Here is an 18,346-nt window from a genome sequence, read left to right on the forward strand (position 1 = left end):
GTGCTGCTGTTGCCCAGGGCTGGAGGCAGCTCTGCAGGGGGGTCTCAGCTGAGGGGGCAGAGGGGCAGATCCCCCCTGCCCTGCTGCCCACCATCCCTCTGGGATCAGCCCAGGGCACAGGGGGTTTCTGGGCCGGGTCGTGTCCCAGCCTCTCCCCCACCAGCCCCCCCGGTCCTTCTCCCCAGGGCTGCTCTCCATCCAGTCCACTCCCAGCCCGTCTTTGTGCCTGGCATTGCCCCGACACAGGGGCAGCACCTGCCCTTGCCCTTGTTTACCTTCAGGGGATTGGCACTGTCCCACCTCTCCAGCATGTCCAGGTTCCTTTTGCAGGGGAACACGGATTTAGGGCCCAGGTGAAAGCCTGCTCTGCTCCCCACCCCACAATGGCCCTGGGGACTCTGCTGACGGGGTAATCCCCACTGCAGGAGAAGGGTTGGCCTCCACTGCTCCCTGCAATCAATCCTCCACGTTGCTGGGTTGCCATCTCCTGACTCTCAGCTCTTCTCCTTTAGGATCTGGGGCCTTTCCTTCCCGCTGCTCTTCCTCCGGAATTCTCCAGGGAGTTCCCATCTTCTCCACCCGCCGCTGTGTCCCCCAGGCCTTGGCTGTGACGGTGCTGTGTCCCCTGAGCTGGGCACCTTGGCTGCCCGTGTCCTCTGGGCACTCAAGGCTGGGACCAAGAGGAGCATCTGCTCTCAGGTGGGTGAGGTGACTCAGAGCCCATGGCCAGGGCACAGGTTGCCTCAGTCTGCACTGGCCTGAGAGGGAAAGCTGACACTCAAGGCTCTGCAAGGCTCCAGGAGCCCAGTGCCAACCCCTGGGAGCCAGCCCTGGCTTGGGGAGGGTCTGGTATCCCTGCTGGGATGGAAGCTGAAGGCAGGGGAAGGGTTTGTGCATGGAATCAACCTCTCCAGGATCCAGCTGAATTGAGACAGAGACACTTCTCAGGTTTGTGGGACGGTGTAGAAAACCCCAAAGGTGTAAAGGCAGGAGTCCAGGGAGAGCACCAGCTGCGTTAGGGTGAGAATCAGGGAATCACAGAAGGGCCGGAGTGGGAAGGGACCCACAAGGATCCTGGGAGAGATGGAAAGCTTCACTGAAATCCAAAAAGCTTCCATCAACTGGCTTCCCTTGATGGGTTATTGTGGAGAAAAGGATATTCAGTTTGACGAGCAGCACATTCCCCTCAGGACCCCGTGCTGGCCGTGACCAGCGACTGCCTTGTCCTTCAGGGGCTTTTCAGTAACACCCAGAACAACCTTCACCACAATTGTACCAGGCACTGAAAGGACACTGCCAGGCCTGTAGTTCCCAGGGTCATCCTTCCTGCCCATCTTGAAAACTGGGACAATGTTCCCCAGCTCCAAGCGCTGCCTCTGTGCGCTGGGAGCACCAGCTGGAGCAGCCGGCAAGCGGGAGAGCCCTGTGCTGGGAAGAGGGTGCAGGATGCAGGCAGGGGGGTGGGACGGGCACAGGGGCTGTGTCGGTGCTCCAGGGATCCAGGAAGGCCCTCGGCTCTCTGCACTCACGGATTCAGGAGTCCTGTTGGGAGGACCTGGGCGATGTTGAAGGCAGCACCTTCTCCATGGCAGGTTGCGTGCCCAAGTCCGTGTGTGTGTGTGTGTGTGTGTGTGTTGTCTCTGGGATACACACTCAGCTTCAGGGCTGATCCCACAGCAGGCACATCCATTGTCCGGGAAGGAGACCCTGGGGCTTGTGGCATCCCAGCCTGGGCTCCAGCAGCCACGTGGGAGCATCCCCAGGGCCGGAGCTGCTGCAGAGCCTCTTACAGGAGCCTGGGGCCTCTCACAACAAACCTTAGGGAACGTTTCCTTTCTTCCCCCACAGCCATGGCTTCGCAGGACGACACCCAAGAGGGGCATGGAGAGGCACAGCTCCTGGCAGAGGCACTTCAGAAGGAAGGACTGGAGGCTGCATACTGGCTCCCCAAACTCTCCCAGACCCTGGGAGTCCAGTGCACACAAGCCCTGCAACACCTGCAATATGAAGACTACCTTACGTTGGAGCGCCAAGTGCGGCACCCCTGGGAGAAAAGGGCGCTGCAGAAACTCCTGAAAATAAGAGAGGACAAAGCAACTTCTGAGGAACAAGAAAAGCAGCACTTGGAGAGGACAAAGCAGACACGAGGAGTGGCCAAGCAAGTCCTGAAAGAGCTGAGAGAAATGCTCGACAGCCACAGCCACAGCCAGGATGTTGTAAGGCAGAGAGCAGAGGCTCTGTGTCAAGCCATGGAGATTCCCAAGGAGTTCTGGCCAGCACTAAAGAAGCCCTTGGCAGATGTGCTGGAGAGCATCCAGAAGCAGCTGGAGCAGCAGGAGTCGTCAGTGGGCAGGAGGGAGAACATCCCCGACACGGAGGTGCTGAGGCGGGCGTCGGGGGGACTGGCCCTGCAGGGCATCTACAGAACCAGCCGGGCTGAAGATGTGCTGGCAAAGCGAGAGCAGCTCCTCAGGGTTCCTGAGGGATTCCAGCTCGCCGGTCCAGAGCAAGGGTCGCTGTTTGAGAGCAAGGAGTTCTCCTCCAGTGCAGCAGAATCCACTTTCACCAGGTCCATGGAGCAGCTGGGCTTCAGCATCAGCGTTTCTGCCAAAGCCGGGTTCTGGGGAGTTAAACTGGAAGCTGGTGCAGATCACAGCAGCTCCTCACAGGCACAGGGCACCCACCAGTCCCACTCTGAGCAGAGCTACTTTTGCACCACCAAGTACCAGTACATCCCTCTGGCCTCCTGCTACTTCCAAAGGAACCAGCTTCTCCTCTCGGATGGGGCCCTGCGGGAGCTGCAACACATGGAGCAGCTTTTGAGCCTCACTGGGGAAGAAGATCAGCCCAACCTGCTAGAGAGCTTCTTCAGCAGGTTTGGGTCCCATGTCAGCCAGGGTCCCCTCCACTTTGGGGGGATATTCTGGTGGAAGGCGTCTACAGGAGGATTCAGAGCCGAGCAGAGGGAGGAGATGAAGCGACAAACATCTGAAGCCCTGAACACCTTTGTTGGGGCCAGTTTCAGTGGCTTCGGGGCCAGTGCAGGAGGGGCCACAGATGTTTCCCGGTCCAGCTCACAGGCTTCTGTCCAGGGCAGAGCTGGAGAGAGCTCCCACACAGAGATTCAGTGTCAGGTGTTCACCACAGGGGGCCCATCAGAGACCAATTCTCTCCCTCAGTGGGAAAAGGGGCTTGTGTCCAATAACTCAACGTGGTGCGTTATCGACCGCGGCTCCCAGCTGATCCCGGTGTGGGAGGTCATCCTGTGCAATCACAGCAGGGATTTTCAGTCCGTCCATGGAATGAGCCGCGCCCTCAGGGCTGCGTACAAAGCGCTGACGAATCAGAGCGTCGGCAGCGCTTTTGGAGAGGAACTGGCCAGTGCAGTGGAAGAGGCCAGAGAGTTCATGGAGATTGTGAAGACCTGGCAGGGGGGGTTGGATGAAAGGAAACTGCTCATGCTGATGGATCTGAAACAGGATCTGAGTGCAAAAACCAAGGACCCCAGAGTCTGGATCAACGTGTGCCTGTCGGACAAAGTTCTGCAGGACTTCCTGGTGAACACCGTGAGGAGTTGCCAGGAGTCACCTCCAGAAAACTCCACCTCTCTCAAGGCAATCTTGAGGAGCCTCCTGGATCCTCATATCTATTCTGTCAAAGACTTCCCTGAGTCTTCCTTCATTATGCAATGGATCTTCCAGACTGACCACAGGCTTCCCAAAACTCCCAATGTCTCTGAACTTGGAGAGCTCCTGCAGACACTGCAGCAAATGATGGAGCACATCCATGCTGTCACCTACGCACCAGGAACCTCTGCTTCTGCCGTCCAGGAAGCAAAGAGAGAAGCCACCCTGACCACAGGCCTCGCAATTCATTCCTTACTGCGGTCTCTCCAGGAAAGGGCTCAGAAGGACATGGAACTCTTGGTGCTCTTAATTGCGACCAGCACAGGGTACCAGGTGGGAAGCAGCACTTTCCAGCACCTCCTTGGCCATGCAGAAATTCAGTACCTGGCCCAGGCAATGGCAGCGGCACACGAGCAGTACGTGACTCTGAAGGAGCAAGATGCTGCCAGAGCTGAGGCCTCCCTTCTGCTGACGGCTCTGACCGTGACACCCCAAAGCAAAGAGCTGTCCCCAGAGCAGAAGAGGGAGCGGTTGCTTTTCATGGAAGGTCACATGGAAGGCTTGTGGGCCACAGGGACAAAGAATCTCCTCCAGAAGCACAGGGAGTGCCCAGACTGGGAGATGCTGGAACATGAGTTGAATTCCTTCATCGGTGGGAGCTTGGAGGAAACAGGGGATGATGTGAGGATGCAGAACATACTCAAAGACATGGAAGACCCTTTCCAAACAACTGAGCCTTCCAGTCCCTCCAAATCCGAGTCAGGTGCCAGCGAATCCAAAGCCAATGAAGCCACTGCAAACCAAGAGTTCCTCCAGTTGCTCAAGCGCCTTGGACTAGAAAGTCACTATCCAAGAAAAATGGGTGTGGGACATTTCCACAGCATCTGCAAGACATCTCTGCATGACAGCCAGCCCAGCAAGGACCAGGAACTGCCATTTCACTTCCTGCAGAAGCTCTTAACTGTGGACTATCGGGTGAGGTACCTGACTTGTGGGGATGGGAGCAGCCCACGACTTGCCCCCGTGCCAGAAATCACAGAGCAAGAGCACAAACCCTCAGACTCCTTTGAGAACTTTCTACGTGATTTGGAGGAAGCAGCCCCTCGACCTGCACCCAGGGACAGCCACGTGCACCCCATGGACCTCCAGATGGCGATTTTCCACTGTGCTGATGACTTCATGAGACAGTCCATTGCAACCAAACTGGCCTTCTGCCAACTGGCACTGCCCCTGCTGGTGCCCAAGCCGGGCACTGCCCAGATCGAGTTCCCGCTCTGGGCCCTCAGCCAAATCAAAAGGAGCTGGAAAGAGGCGGACAAGTCGGGACAGCAGCCCAGGATGAGCAGTCACAATAGCAAACACATGCATCAGGCAGAGACGCCCATCGTGTCCTTCATCCGCATTGGCACCTCTGCCTCCTCTTCCAAGTCTCAGCTCCTCAATGCTCTGCTGAGCAAACAAAGACACGACACTTTTTTCCACCGCCATTGCCGAGGCAGCACCAGAGAGCGTTTGCTGATGGCAGGTGTTGTGGAGATCGCCTGGTACTGTCCCCGGGGGAGCCCCGATGACACCTTTGAGTGCTGTGTGGCTTTCTGTAACCTGCATGGAGACGCCAGGGACCACGGAGCGCAGCTGCAGTTCTTACAGGAGATCTCTGCTCTCAACGTGGCTCTTGTCTCCGACTCGGAGCACATGGACGACAGAGGGACAAAGATTCTGTGTGACCTGTGGCAGTCACAAAGGCCTCTGGTTTGTCTTCTCACTGACAAAGAGAAGGTTGCAGCTGGACAATCCAGTAAAACTGTAACAATAGGGATCAAGAACAGAAACGAAGCAGAAATGTTGGACGAGCTCACTAAAACAATCAGGAATCTGCTGGAAGGGTCCAACCCACGTTTCAGCCTGGACGCCTGCCTGGACAAAGCTCGCCAGCACGGATTCTTAGTGGATGAAGATCGACCCGAGTGTGTGGCAGCCAAAGCAAAGGCAAAGGAGCTGGTGACCCTTCTGAAGAAGGAGAAGCTGTCTGAGATCAAATCCCAGCTCCTGCCTCTTCAAGGAAAACTGTGGCACCAGTGGTGCCAAAAGGACAAAGAACTCACTCACTTGCAGGAGAAGGGCAACAGGAGCATTGAGCACCATCGGAGCCAAATTGAATCCGAGAAGGCAGCAATTAGAAGAAAGCAACTAGAGCGAGCCTTCCCCCTCAACCCACTGATGAAACCATTCCTTGGCTTTCTCCTGTCACAGCCAGCAGATACCAAGAAATACTTCCTGCAGTGGATGAAGGTCTTTATGGACGACCTGTCCTCCAGTCACCTTGAGGAACTGAGGAGAGACTATCACAAGTTATGGTCTGAAATCCTGGAAAAAAAGAAAAGCAAGGAAAAAACCAGTCCGAACTCTAAGTTGCTGAGTCGGTTGGAGGCCCTCTCTGATGAAATCAACGATTCATCTGTTGGCCTGGAGCATCTGCTGAGAGAGGTAGGGCAGATCTATGAAGCTCTGCACTTAAGGAACTCAAAGAATGAAAATGTTGTCAAACTGCCCCAAATGGCAGCAGAGCTGATGGTTTTGGGATATCCTGTGGAGCTGATGGATGGGGATGCTTCTTACCTGCCCCTGCACTGGGTGGGAGCAATCTTTGACAGCCTAATTGAGAGGCTGGGGGACAAACGAGTGTTTGTTCTCTCCGTGCTCGGCCTGCAGAGCACAGGGAAGTCAACCCTGCTGAATGCCATGTTTGGGCTGCAGTTCAACGTCAGCGCGGGGAGGTGCACCCGGGGAGCGTTTATGCAACTCCTGCCACTGGACGAGCAGCTGCAAGAGGACGTGGGCTTTGATTACATGCTGGTTGTTGACACAGAGGGCCTTTGTGCCATAGAGATGGCCAATAAACAGTCCCTGAACCATGACAACGAGCTGGCCACCTTTGTCATCGGCATCGGCAACATGACCCTGATCAACATCTTTGGGGAAAATCCCTCAGAAATGCAGGATGTCCTTCAGATCGCTGTGCAGGCTCTTCTGAGGATGAAGAAAGTAAATCTTTCCCCCGGCTGCCTCTTTGTCCACCAAAACGTGGGAGAAGTTACTGCCAAGGAGCAGAACATGGAAGGACAAAGACGTCTTCAGGAAAAGCTGGATGAAATGACCGTGGCAGCTGCCCAGCAGGAATGCTGTGACGTCTCCTCCTTCAGCGACGTCATCCGCTTTGACGTGAACACCCACATTCACTACTTTGCTCACCTGTGGGAAGGAAACCCCCCAATGGCACCACCCAACCCCACCTACAGCCACAACGTCCAGCAACTGAAGAGCAAAGTTCTCCAGGCTGCCAGGGAGTCCCAGGGCAGCATTTTGACGCTCTCCAGCCTGAAAGTCCGTATTGGTGACCTCTGGAATGCTTTGCTGAACGAGAACTTTGTTTTCAGCTTCAAGAATTCTCTGGAGATTGCTGTGTACAGGAAACTGGAAACTGCCTTTTGTCAGTGGACCTGGAGGCTCAGGAGTCACATCTTAGATGTACAAATGAGACTCGACAACAGAATTCGGAACGGGGACTTGCAGCAAGTCACCAGAGAACACCTGGAAGGGCTCGTGCGAAAGACAAGCGATGCCATCGTGAAAGACATGGAAAAGTATTTCAGGGAAGACAAACACTGTGAGATGCTGGTCCAGTGGAAAGGCAGCACAAAGCGGAAGCTGAAAGAACTAAAAGGGAATCTTCTTCTTGAAACTCTGAAGAAATGTGAGAATCTCATTGAACTGCAGAAGACCCAGAGTAAAGTGGATGCAAGGAAGTGGAAATATGAAGACGAGCTCTTGAGAAGGAGCAGGGAGTTGGCTCTGACTCTGGAAGGTAAGAACCTCAGTGAGAGAGAACTGAGAGACAAGTTTACTTCTCTCTGGGCCGAGTGGATTGCTGAAGTCTCCCGTGCTGCTCCCCCACTAAAACGGGTGGATATCGATGCGGAAATAAAAGATGTCCTTCTGGAGCATTTTAAGGAGCCTGGTTTCCATGCACGGATCAGGTCATTCCCCAAACACAGAGGATTTTCCTTGGACTTGAAGAAATATGTCACAAAGAAAAAGGGTTGGAAAACATACCTCGGGTTGAATGTTTCTAATGCTGATGTGAACTTGCAGGACATCACAGACAACATCATAAAGCGTGTGAGGGCAAACATTGATAAGAAGGAACAGGAGAAACGGGATTACAGTCGAACCTTTATTCATGAAATACTCCATGAAGTACAGGAAGGTGTGAACTCCGTCCCCAGCGATGCACCATTTAGGGTTAACAAAGATTACATCATAGATTTATCTCTGTACCTGTGCAGAACGGCAGCAGAAAGGTTTAAAGCCATGCACGAAGCGTTCCAGAAGGCAAATGACCCAGTCACCTACCTGAACAGCAAGAGAGAAGATTTCTTCACCTGTTTCCAGATTTCCTGCCAAGGAGCCACTTCTGACACAGGTTTTGCTGTTTTCCTCTGTTACAAGCTTGCCCCAGCTCTTCGCCGGGCCGTCTATGAGAGGACGGCTAAAGCCATCGCTGGTCGCATGCAGGGGAAAGTCCCAGATTTCCAGGGCAACAGAGCCAATCTGGATGTTTGTATCCTGAGATTCCTGGCACAAAAAGAAAACTTCCAGTATTTCAAGCGGTACCTTCAACACCCAGAAGAGTTTTTTCAGTGGTACATTGAGAGACGTGTTGAGAGTTACTGTTTAGGTGAGAGCCGGAGGCTGCAGAACTTTTTAGATTCCTCCCTTGATGTTCTCTATGGAAACATCCTGTCAGCTGTTGCTTCATCAACCCAAAGGGTCAAAGACAGAAAAGACCGAAAGGACAAAATCTCTCTCTGGCTGGATGAATTTTGCAGGGAACTGACAGAGCTGATGAACTTGCCCAGAAGTGACCTGAAGGACCTCGAGCATCAGGAGATCACAGACATCGAGTTCCTGAGCAAAGCCATGGCAGAAGCACTGCCTGCCATGAAGGACAAGCTCAGGGAAGAATTTACTGTTGCTGATCTGAGTTGTTTTGAAAGGAAGCCTCACACCATCCTGGCAGAGCAGTTTCGGGGGTGCTGGGAGCAGTGTCCCTTTTGTGGGGCTGTCTGCACAAACACCATGCGGGGACACGATGGAGACCATCAACTTCTCTTCCATCGACCACAAGCTTTGAGGGGAGACAGGTGGGACAAAACAGATCACCTGGTCATTGATATTTGTTCCAGCCTCGTTGCAAGTGAGTGTGAATTTGAAGTTGCTGATGACAGATGGATCCTCTACCAGAGATACGGGGATGCAGGACCTCCTTTCTCCAATTGGAACATTCTTCCTGATCCATCCACACAAGCCTACTGGAAATGGTTTGTGTCTCATTTCAGGACAGAGATAGAAACCTGGCACGGTAAGAAATTTCAAGGCAAAGGAGAAATCCCTGAGGCCTGGCAGAGAATTACCAAGCAGGAAGCACTTGCTGAGCTGGACAAGCCTTAGGCCATGTCGATGGAAGGAAGATGAAAGAAGATGAAGGAAGAACCTCCACAGCTTTGCAGTTTAGCAGAACAGAGTCCACAAAATGCTGTTTCAATGCTTATGCTCCCAAGCCCCATGAAGACAATGGGATCCAACTGCTCACAAACTGGGTGAAATAAGGCGCGTTACTCCGGCCGTCGCTCAGAAACTCCCTCGCTTCCTGATCAGCCACAATCCTCTTCCCTTCCTGCCGTAAACATTTCCCTCTGCTTTGCCCTTGAGCAAAAGTATAAAAACCCTCCCTGGGCTGCTCAGTCTCATGGCCAAGATGGAGCCCAAGTGCCAGGGGAAGGGCAAAGGCAGCACGAGAAAGCCCCAGTTGGATGAGCTGCTCTGAGGAAATAAGGGGCAGTGAGCAAAGCCCAGCTTTCCTGCAGCACTGCAATCCCAGCACAAAGGGGGAACACTGTGGTACTGGGAAGATCATGGGACCCTCCAGTACCTGTCAGCCGAGGGACAATCCAGGTGTTCTGCTGCAGAGCCAACAACCACGTCGAACCCCCTCCTCAGGTGCCAAACCACGACCCCCCCTCCCGTTAGGTACAGCAAGAGAACTTTACACCAACCAGAAACAAAAGGTAATTACGACTGAAGCCACTCCAGCTCCACCTAAACACAAAGAATTCGTATAAAAGTAAGTTGAGGATAGGGGGGAAATTGAGGAAGACTCCCCCAAACCTGCTGGGATCAGCCGAGGGGTTGAACCTGCCTCCCCCCCACCCCAGGGACGCCTGTGGGGTGAGAAATACACTCTGGGCAGGTTCAACGCTGCTTTAAGGAGCAGAGCTTTGGTCGGGCTCCCCCCAGAGGATATTGGCAGATTGCTTCGTGTTCCACCTTGGCCTTGCTTCCCAGAGCCCAGATTGCTTTCAAACACAGTTTTGCAGCCAGACGCTGCCGCCAACGCCCACGAACCTTATTAACCTGTCCCAGGCGGTGCTAATAAAGAGTGTGATTCCAGGAACTGGGAGAGGAGTCCTTTCAGTCGCCAGCAGCAGGTCCCACCTTGGCAGGGGCAGGGCCGGCTGAGGCAGTGCTTTAACTCCCTGCTCCGGAGGGCCCTGCGTGTGCCCAGGGCAGCCGTCCCTGCTCAGGGGCCTGGGCCTGCTGCACTTCCCTCCAGCTCTCAGCCCCACCGGCAGCTGCTCCTGCCCTTGGCCTGGCTGTTGAGCAAAAGCCTTTGCCGTGCCCCCTGTGCAGGATCCCGTGGCCCAGCAGCTTCCTCCCAGTCCCCGGGGCAGCGCTGGTGCTGTCCAGGCAGCCTGGGGGCACCGGAGCCGCGCTCTGGAGGAGCTGGGACCAGCTGGGGCTGCCCCGGGGACGGCCTTGGGGGTTGGAACTGAGGTGGCAGTGCCCCTGCCGGGCTGCCAGGGAGCCAGGAGGGAAAGCAAAGAGCTGCTGGCGGGGGGTGGGACTGGAAAGCCCAGCAGGGACTGCCCGGGGGGTCTGTCTGATGCACAGGCTGGGAAAGAGGGGGCTGGGCAAGGCAGGGGACGGGGCTGGGCTGACAGGCTGGGAGGAGGCCGGGATGGGGCTGGAAGGGGAGAGGGGCAGATCTGAGTGGACCAACTTGGATTTCTTTCCCTTCTCCCCTTTACTTTCTTTTCCTTCCCTGCTCCTTCTGCCTCCCTCTGCTCTGGAGCCAGGCTGGGAGAGCTGGGGGCGCTCCCCTGGAGAAGAGAAGGATCCAGGCGGACCTGAGAGCCCCTTCCAGAGCATAAAGGGGCTCCAGGAGAGCTGGAGAGGGACTGGGGAAAAGGGATGGAGGGACAGGACCCAGGGAATGGCTTCCCACTGCCAGAGGGCAGGGAGAGGTGGGAGACTGGGAGGAAATCTTCCCCAGATTGATGGGGGTTTAGGGTGTCCAGGGATTTATGGGGGACAAAGGGTGATGGGGGTTTGTGGGGGTTTGGGCGAGTCCGGGGGAGGTGTCAAAGAGTGGTGGGGGTTTATGAGGAGTCTGGGGGTGTTGGGGGTCTGGGAAGGTCACAGAGTGAAGGGGGTTTATGGGGGTCTGGGTGGGTTTATGGGGGTCTGGGGGGTGTTAGGGGGTCAAAGAGCGATCGGGCCCCCCCGAGGCCATGGGGACCCCACGGAGACCCCCACAAAGGTTTGGAAACCCCCTCAGTGCCTTGGGCACCCCACACAGCCCTGCCCATCCCCAAGTCCTAAGGACCCCAGAGACCCCAAACTCTGCCGAGTGTCTCCTCAGGTCCGCCTCCCAGGCTTTGGGACCCCCAACATCACTCGCACCCCCCCTAAACCCCCCGGGTGTCCCCCAGATCCCCCCCCAAGGCTTTGGGACCCCCCAAAATCACTTTTCACCTCCCCAAACCTCCCACAACCCTTGGGGATTCCCGGGGACCCGCCTTAATCACGCCCTCCCGCAATGGCCACGCCCACACATTCTGACCACACCCCCTTTAGCCCACGCCCCTTCACAGGACAGCGCCCCTTGTTTGCCCCGCCCCTGGCTCGTCATTCCCTCAGGCCACGCCCCTGACCTTCGAACCCCGCCCCCTTTTTTATTGGAAAGGGTTCCTTGGGAAGAGCGGGAAAGGAGGGAAGGAGGAAAAGGCTCCTCGGGAACAGCGGGAAAGGGGGAAAGGGCTCCTCAGGAAGAGCGGGAGAGCCGGGAAGGAGGGAAGGGCTCCTTGGGAAGAGCGGGAGCGCCAGGAAGGGGGAAAAGGCTCCTTGGGAAGAGTGGGAGCGCTGGGAAGGAGGGAAGGGCTCCTCGGGAAGAACAGGAGCGCCGGGAAGGGGGAAAAGGCTCCTCGGGAAGAGCAGGAGCACCGGGAATGAGAGAAGAGCTCCTCGGGAATAGCGGGAGTGCCGGGAAGGAGGAAAAGGTTCCTCGGGAAGAGCGGGAGCGCCGGGAAGGAGGGAAGGGCTCCTTGGGAAGAGCGGGAAAGAAGGAAAAGGTTCCTCGGGAAGAGCGGGAGCACCGGGAAGGAGGGAAAAGGTTCCTCGGGAAGAGCGGGAGAGCCGGGCGGTCTGACCCCCCCTGACCCCAGAGCTCCACAGCCCGGACGCGAAAGGTGGTTTTTATTTGGATGGATTTCAACAGCAACAACCTCCAAACGCCTCCGGGACGTTCCTCGGTTCCTCGGTTCGGGGTCTCGCACACTGGGAGCTGGGAAAGGCTCCGGCCGCGGGGATCACTAATCCAGAGGGAACACGCGGAGGATCCCGAGGCACGCGGGGAGAGCTCCCGCCGTGCCAGAGACCCTGTGAGCCCCCCCCCCGGGGCCGTCCAGCCGCCGACCCCTCCGGGTGGGGGATCTCGGGAGGGTGTTTGAGCTGTGGGAGCCCTCCACGGGGAGGGAGGGGCAGGGCCTGGCCCTCGCCCACCCCCGGGGCTCCCTGGGGGCTACTGGGGCACCGTGTCCTGTGTCCCCACGGCGGGGACCTCCAGAGCTACCATGGGGCAGAGGGGACAGGCACTGGGGGAGCGCTGGGCCCTCACCCTGGGGGGCACTGGAGTGTCCCCACTGCTCCATCCCAGCTCCCTGCTCCATCCTGGGTTCTGAATATCCCTCCGACGAGCCCTTTGGGAGCGATCCCGGAGCTCCACCGGCACAGCCCCAGCTGCCCTCTCCTTGCCCCGGGCCTGGGGGCTGAGATGTCAAGGAGGGCAGAGGCCCCTGAGCCCCCCCCCAAGCCGGCTGGGCAGTTCTCCCAACCCCGGAGAGGGATGCACAGCCTTGGGATCCATCCCAGCCCTGGTGAGGGATCCACAGCCTCGGGATCGATCCCATCTCCAGTGAGGGATCCACAGCCTTGGGATCGAGCCCAACCCATCCCTGGTGAGGGATGCACAGCCTCGGGATCGATCCCATCCCATCCCTGGTGAGGGATGCACAGCCTCGGGATCGATCCCATCCCATCCCTGGTGAGGGATGCACAGCCTCGGGATCGATCCCATCTCCAGTGAGGGATGCACAGCCTCGGGATCGATCCCAGCCCCGGGGAGGGATGCACAGCCTTGGGATCCATCCCAGCCCTGGTGAGGGATGCACAGCCTCGGGATCGATCCCATCTCCAGTGAGGGATCCACAGCCTTGGGATCGAGCCCAACCCATCCCTGGTGAGGGATGCACAGCCTCGGGATCGATCCCAGCCCCGGGGAGGGATGCACAGCCCTGGGATTGATCCCATCCCCAGTGAGGGATGCACAGCCTCGGGATCCATCCCATCCCTGGTGAGGGATGCACAGCCTTGGGATCGATCCCATCCCTGGTGAGGGATGCACAGCCTCGGGATCGATCCCATCCCATCCCTGGTGAGGGATGCACAGCCTTGGGATCGATCCCATCCCCAGCCTCGGGATCGACACCACCCTCCAGCCCCACTCCCATGGGACCAGAGCCTGAAGGGGACCAGAGGAGGAATCCAGGAGCAATCCAGGAGCAATCCAGGAGCAATCCAGGAGCAGCAGCAGCAGGGAGGAGACGCCCCCGAGCTGCCGAGGGGCTGTGGGGAGGAGAAGGACGGACGTGGAGCCAGGGAAAGGCCGGGACGTGGGAGAGGCTCCCGTCCTTCAGGCCCCCAGCAGCTTCTTGACCATGTAGCCCGGCATGCTGTAGAGGAACAGGGCCACCATGACGAGGAGCAGCAGGGCCAGCACGATCTTGATGATGAGCCACTTGTAGCGCGTGCAGATGAGGTATTTGATGGACTTGAGCGGGTTCAGGAACCAGATGAAGGACGTGTCCGGGCGGCTGCGGGGAAAGGAAGTTGTTGTTCCGGCACCAGAGTTATTCCTGCACTTCTCTGGGTGCCCAGAGAGGCTGTGGCTGCCCCTGGATCCCTGCAAGTGTCCCAGGGCGGGTTGGACGGGGCTTGGAGCGACCTGGGAGAGTGGGAGGTGTCCCTGCCCCTTCCCACCCAAAGCACCCTGTGATTCCGGGATTCCTTGTGCCAGAGGAAGGACTGCAGGGTGATGAGGAGGCAACAGGAAGATTCCAGTCGGTGCTGGAGGGGAGGAGAGGGGGTGGGGAGGCCAAGGAGAGGAGCTGGAGCCGAGAGGAGAGGCAGAGGAGGGAGGGATAAAGGAGAAGCAGCGGGGCAGAGAAGAGCAGGCAGTGGGGGAAGCACTGAAGGTGGCTCTGCCCAGGACTCTCATTCCCAAATCCCTCACTCCCCATACCCGTCTCCCTCCTGAGGGACCACCCCACCACACCTCCCAGCGTCCCAGATCCCAGACTGGTTTGGGGGGGAAGGGATCTTAAATCCCATCCAGTCCCACCCCTGCCAAGGGCAGGGACACCTCCCGCTATCCCAGGGAATCCAACCCGGCCTTGGACACTCCCAGGGATCCAGGGGCAGCCACAGCTTCTCTGGGAATTCCAGCCCAGCCCCTCCCCACCCTCCCAGCCAGGAATCCCTTCCCAATCTCCCCCCCAAATCTCCCCTTTCCCACTGGGATCCATTCCCTGCGTCCTGTCCCTCCATCCCTTGTCCTCAGTCCCTCTCCAGCTCTCCTGGAGCCCCTTTAGGCTCTGGAATGTTCTCCAAGCTCTCCCTGGAGCTCAGTGTTTTCCTTTAATCCCTTGGAGCCGCATCCCACAGGATTTATCTTCCAAGAATCTGAGAAGCCCAGTCTGGAGCCATCCCAGCTCCATGGAACCAGAGAATTCCAGCCTGGTTTGGGTGGGAAGGGACCTCAAATCCCATCCTGCTCCATGGGCAGGGACACCTCCCGCTATCCCAGGTGCTCCAACCTGGCCTTGGACACTCCCAGGGATCCAGGGGCAGCCACAGCTTCTCTGGGCAACCTGTGCCAGGGCTTCTCCACCTCCACAGGGAAGGATTCCTTCCCAATCTCCCATCTCTCCCTGCCCTCTGCCAGTGGGATCCATTCCCTGTGTCCTGTCCCTCCAGCCCTTGTCCCCAGTCCCTCTCCAGCTCTCCTGGAGCCCCTTTAGGCTCTGGAAGGGGCTCCAAGGTCTCCCTGGATCCTTCCCTTCCCCAGCTGAGCCCCCCCAGCTCTCCCAGCCTGGCTCCAGAGCAGAGGGGCTCCAGCCCTGGCAGCAGCTCCACGGCCTCCTCTGGCCTCATTCCCGCAGCCCCAGAGCTGGATGCAGCACTCCGGGTGGGAGCAGAAGCCCAGGATCCCGGGTAGCTGCTGCAGAGAGGGGGCTTCCCACTTACTTGGGTTTCTCCAGGGGGTCGGGCTCGTTCCGAGCCAGCCCGGCGGGGGATTTCTCGGCCTCCTCGGCCGTCAGGAGGTGCAGCTCGGCCTCCACTTTGCCCTGCAGGGAGCACAGAGCCCTGCTGGGGCCTGGCACACGTGCCGGGGCCTGGCACACGCGCCGGGGCCTGGCACACGCGCTGGGGCCTGGCACACGCGCCGGGGCCTGGCACACGCGCTGGGGCCTGGCACACGCTGCCACCTCGGCCCCCAGGGCCTGGAGACAGAGGGATTTCCCGGGGGAACGCAGGGAGGGAAGGGTGGAAGGTGTCTCCAAGGAGTGACCTCCCCGCCCTCACCGTGATCTCCAGCTCGTCGTTCTCGTCCCTGGCCACGAAGGGCCACCAGCCCTTCACCCGCTTCTGCTTGAAGATGGAGATCATGGGCAGCTCGGCCTCCTTGGTCACCATCTCCAGGCTGCACTGCTTGGACGTCTTGGCCCCCCGGGGGAAGCGGTTCAGGTCCAGCTCGATGGCCCCTGGCAGGAGAAAGAGGGGAGGGCACGGGGGTTGGCACCCCCAGAATGCTGCAGAGAGGGCACGGGGGTTGGCACCCCCAAAATGCTGCAGGGAGGGCACGGGGGTTGGCACCCCTCAAAATGCTGCAGGGAGGGCACGGGGGTTGGCACCCCCAAAATGCTGCAGAGAGGGCACGGGGGTTGGCACCCCTCAAAATGCTGCAGGGAGGGCACGGGGGTTGGCACCCCCAAAATGCTGCACAGGGGCTGGACCGGCAGCTCCTGCCCGGGGGAGAAGCTCTGAACCAGCTCTGGGAAGTAAAGAGCTGCTGGTGCCACGGTGGAGAGGAGGGCTCCCAGAATCCCGGGATCATCTGGGCTGGAAAAGCCCTCCCAGCCCGTGGATCCCCCCCTGTGCCCGATGCCCACCTTGTCACCGAGTGCCACGGCCAGGCCTTCCTGGGACACCTCCAGGGCTGGGCACTCCAAACCTCCCTGGGCAGCCCCTGCCAAGGCCTCACCACCCTTTCCAGCAGGGAATTCCTCCTCCTGGCCAACCTGAGCCTCCCCTGGCACAGCTGGGATCGTGTCCAGCCGCTGCCACCAGCACCCCCAGGGCCTTTTCCAGCTTTCCAGCCCCTCTGTCCCAGCCTGGAGGGTTCCAGGGGGTTGTGGTGACCCAAGGGCAGGACCTGGCACTTGGCCTGGTTGGCCCTCACACCACTGACCTCTTCCCATGGATCCAGCCTGGCCACATCCCTGGGCAGGGCCTTCCTGCCCTCCCACTGCTCTTCCACTGCTCTTCCCATGGATCCAGCCTGGCCAGATCCATCGGCAGGGCCTTCCTGCCCTCCCACTGCTCTTCCCATGGATCCAGCCTGGCCACATCCCTCAATAGGGGCCTTCCTGCCCTCCCACTGCTCTTCCCATGGATCCAGCCTGGCCACATCCCTCAATAGGGGCCTTCCTGCCCTCCCACTGCTCTTCCCATGGATCCAGCCTGGCCACATCCCTGGGCAGGGCAGGAAGGCCTCCCACTGTCCTCCCACTGCTCTTCCCATGGATCCAACCTGGCCACATCCCTGGGCAGGGCCTTCCTGCCCTCCCACTGCTCTTCCCATGGATCCAGCCTGGCCACATCCCTCAGTAGGGGCCTTCCTGCCCTCCCACTGCTGTTCCCATGGATCCAACCTGTCCATATCCCTCAGCAGGGCCTTCCTGCCCTCCCACTGCTCTTCCCATGGATCCAGTCTGTCCAGATCCCTGGGCAGAGCCTTCCTGCCCTCCCACTGCTCTTCCCATGGATCCAGCCTGGCCACATCCCTGGGCAGGCCCTTCCCAGCCGCCTCCCGAGTGCTCCATGGGCTCACCCAGGAAGTCGTCGGCCGAGAAGTGGTCGGCGTCCCAGACCTGCAGGGTGAGCCGGGCCGGGATCTTGTACTCGGTCTCGTCCCAGGAGAACATGGACTCCTTCTTGGAGATGACGATCTTCTCCTCGGCCATCAGGTAGTCGAAGGGGAAGATGTACCTCCAGTTGAAGTTGCCCTCCCCGGTGAGCGAGTGGTAGTGGACGTCCGTGTCCTGCTTGTCCTCCTGCTGCCCCTTCAGCCACCTGAGGGGCCAGGGGGGACACGGGGGACACGGGTGACACAGGACCCCCCTGTCCGTGCAGCCAGGGGGGGCTCCAGGACCGGGAGGAGCCGAGAGAGGGGAGCCAAGAGGATTGGGGGTGCTCGGGGCAAAGGGGCACAACTTTGGGGCACACAAGGGGATGGGGGGGGGACAGGGAAGTTTGGGAGAAAGGGATGAAAATGGGTCGTCTGGGAGCTGGATGGGAGCTGGGAGTGTTGCGGGAGCAGAGCAGGATGGGAAGGGATCATGGGAGAGCTGGAGAGGGACTGGGGACAAGGGCTGGAGGGACAGGACACAGGGAATGGATCCCACTGGCAGAGGGCAGGGAGAGGTGGGAGATTGGGAAGGAATCCTTCCCTGTGAAGGTGGAGAGGCCCTGGCACAGGTTGCCCAGAGAAGCTGTGGCTGCCCCTGGATCCCTGGGAGTGTCCAAGGCCAGGTTGGAGCAACCTGGGCTGGTGGGAGGTGTCCCTGCCCATGGAGCAGGATGGGATTTGAGGTCCCTTCCCACCCAAACCAGGCTGGAATTCTCTGGTTCCATGGAGCTGGGATGGCTCCAGACTGGGCTTCTCAGATTCTTGGAAGATAAATCCTGTGGGATGCGGCTCCAAGGGATTAAAGGAAAACACTGAGCTCCAGGGAGAGCTTGGAGAACATTCCAGAGCCTGAAGGGGCTCCAGGAGAGCTGGAGAGGGACTGGGGACAAGGGATGGAGGGACAGGACGCAGGGAATGGATCCCACTGTCAGAGGGTAGGTTTAGATGGGAGATTGGGAAGGGATTCCTGGCTGGGAGGGTGGGGAGGGGCTGGGCTGGAATTCCCAGAGAAGCTGTGGCTGCCCCTGGATCCCTGGCAGTGTCCCAGGCCGGGTTGGATTCCCTGGGATAG

At 58.7% G+C, this 18,346-nt stretch overlaps 3 protein-coding genes across 5 annotated transcripts in view; 1 reads left to right on the forward strand and 2 right to left on the reverse strand.

The window, feature by feature from the left end:
- Window positions 1-612: 612 nt before the first annotated feature.
- LOC113993749 (interferon-induced very large GTPase 1-like) lies at window positions 613-9,204 on the forward strand. The gene is made up of 2 exons (XM_027732204.2): window positions 613-699; window positions 1,849-9,204. The coding sequence occupies exon 2, from the start codon at window positions 1,851-1,853 to the stop codon at window positions 9,135-9,137; it is 7,287 nt and encodes a 2,428-aa protein (XP_027588005.2). The 5' UTR covers window positions 613-699; window positions 1,849-1,850; the 3' UTR covers window positions 9,138-9,204.
- Window positions 9,205-12,314: 3,110 nt separating this feature from the next.
- LOC113993742 (translation initiation factor IF-2-like) lies at window positions 12,315-13,491 on the reverse strand. Of its 3 annotated transcripts, XM_027732192.2 has the most exons (3): window positions 13,259-13,491; window positions 12,978-13,215; window positions 12,315-12,934 (listed from the first exon to the last, which is right to left on the reverse strand). In XM_027732192.2, exons 1-3 carry the CDS (start codon window positions 13,489-13,491, stop codon window positions 12,338-12,340), a joined length of 1,068 nt encoding a protein of 355 aa, XP_027587993.1. In that variant the 3' UTR covers window positions 12,315-12,337. The 3 variants fall into 3 exon arrangements, with proteins under 3 accessions (XP_027587993.1, XP_039238788.1, XP_039238787.1); XM_039382854.1 differs by having other exon boundaries at window positions 12,315-13,215; window positions 13,259-13,462; XM_039382853.1 differs by having other exon boundaries at window positions 12,978-13,462.
- Window positions 13,492-13,711: 220 nt separating this feature from the next.
- The window catches only part of LOC113993758 (otoferlin-like), a 22,206-nt gene continuing 17,571 nt past the window's right edge, over window positions 13,712-18,346 (reverse strand). The window contains exons 2-5 of the mRNA XM_039382850.1: window positions 17,197-17,486; window positions 15,669-15,847; window positions 15,330-15,430; window positions 13,712-13,897 (exon numbers count right to left, since the gene is read on the reverse strand). Coding sequence (XP_039238784.1) covers window positions 13,717-13,897; window positions 15,330-15,430; window positions 15,669-15,847; window positions 17,197-17,486 — 751 coding nt within the window. The 3' untranslated portion in view covers window positions 13,712-13,716. The remainder of the gene's footprint in view (window positions 13,898-15,329; window positions 15,431-15,668; window positions 15,848-17,196; window positions 17,487-18,346) is intronic.

The sequence above is a fragment of the Pipra filicauda genome, unplaced genomic scaffold, assembly GCF_003945595.2.
Source record: "Pipra filicauda isolate LSUMZ 115617 unplaced genomic scaffold, ASM394559v2 scaffold286_size1242794_pilon, whole genome shotgun sequence".
Classification (NCBI taxonomy): domain Eukaryota; kingdom Metazoa; phylum Chordata; class Aves; order Passeriformes; family Pipridae; genus Pipra; species Pipra filicauda.

What these genes read in the sequence shown, in the direction of transcription:
- LOC113993742 (XM_027732192.2), bottom strand. Translation starts at nt 13,491, where the DNA reads ATGGGATCGATCCCAAGGCTGTGCATCCCTCACCAGGGATGGGATGGG. An exon ending in CTGTGCATCCCTCACCAGGG is followed by an intron (nt 13,216 to 13,258) that starts ATGGGTTGGGCT and finishes CCCTCACTGGAG; the next exon opens with ATGGGATCGATCCCGAGGCT. An exon ending in CTGTGCATCCCTCACCAGGG is followed by an intron (nt 12,935 to 12,977) that starts ATGGGTTGGGCT and finishes CCCTCACTGGAG; the next exon opens with ATGGGATCGATCCCGAGGCT.
- LOC113993749 (XM_027732204.2), top strand. Translation starts at nt 1,851, where the DNA reads ATGGCTTCGCAGGACGACACCCAAGAGGGGCATGGAGAGGCACAGCTC.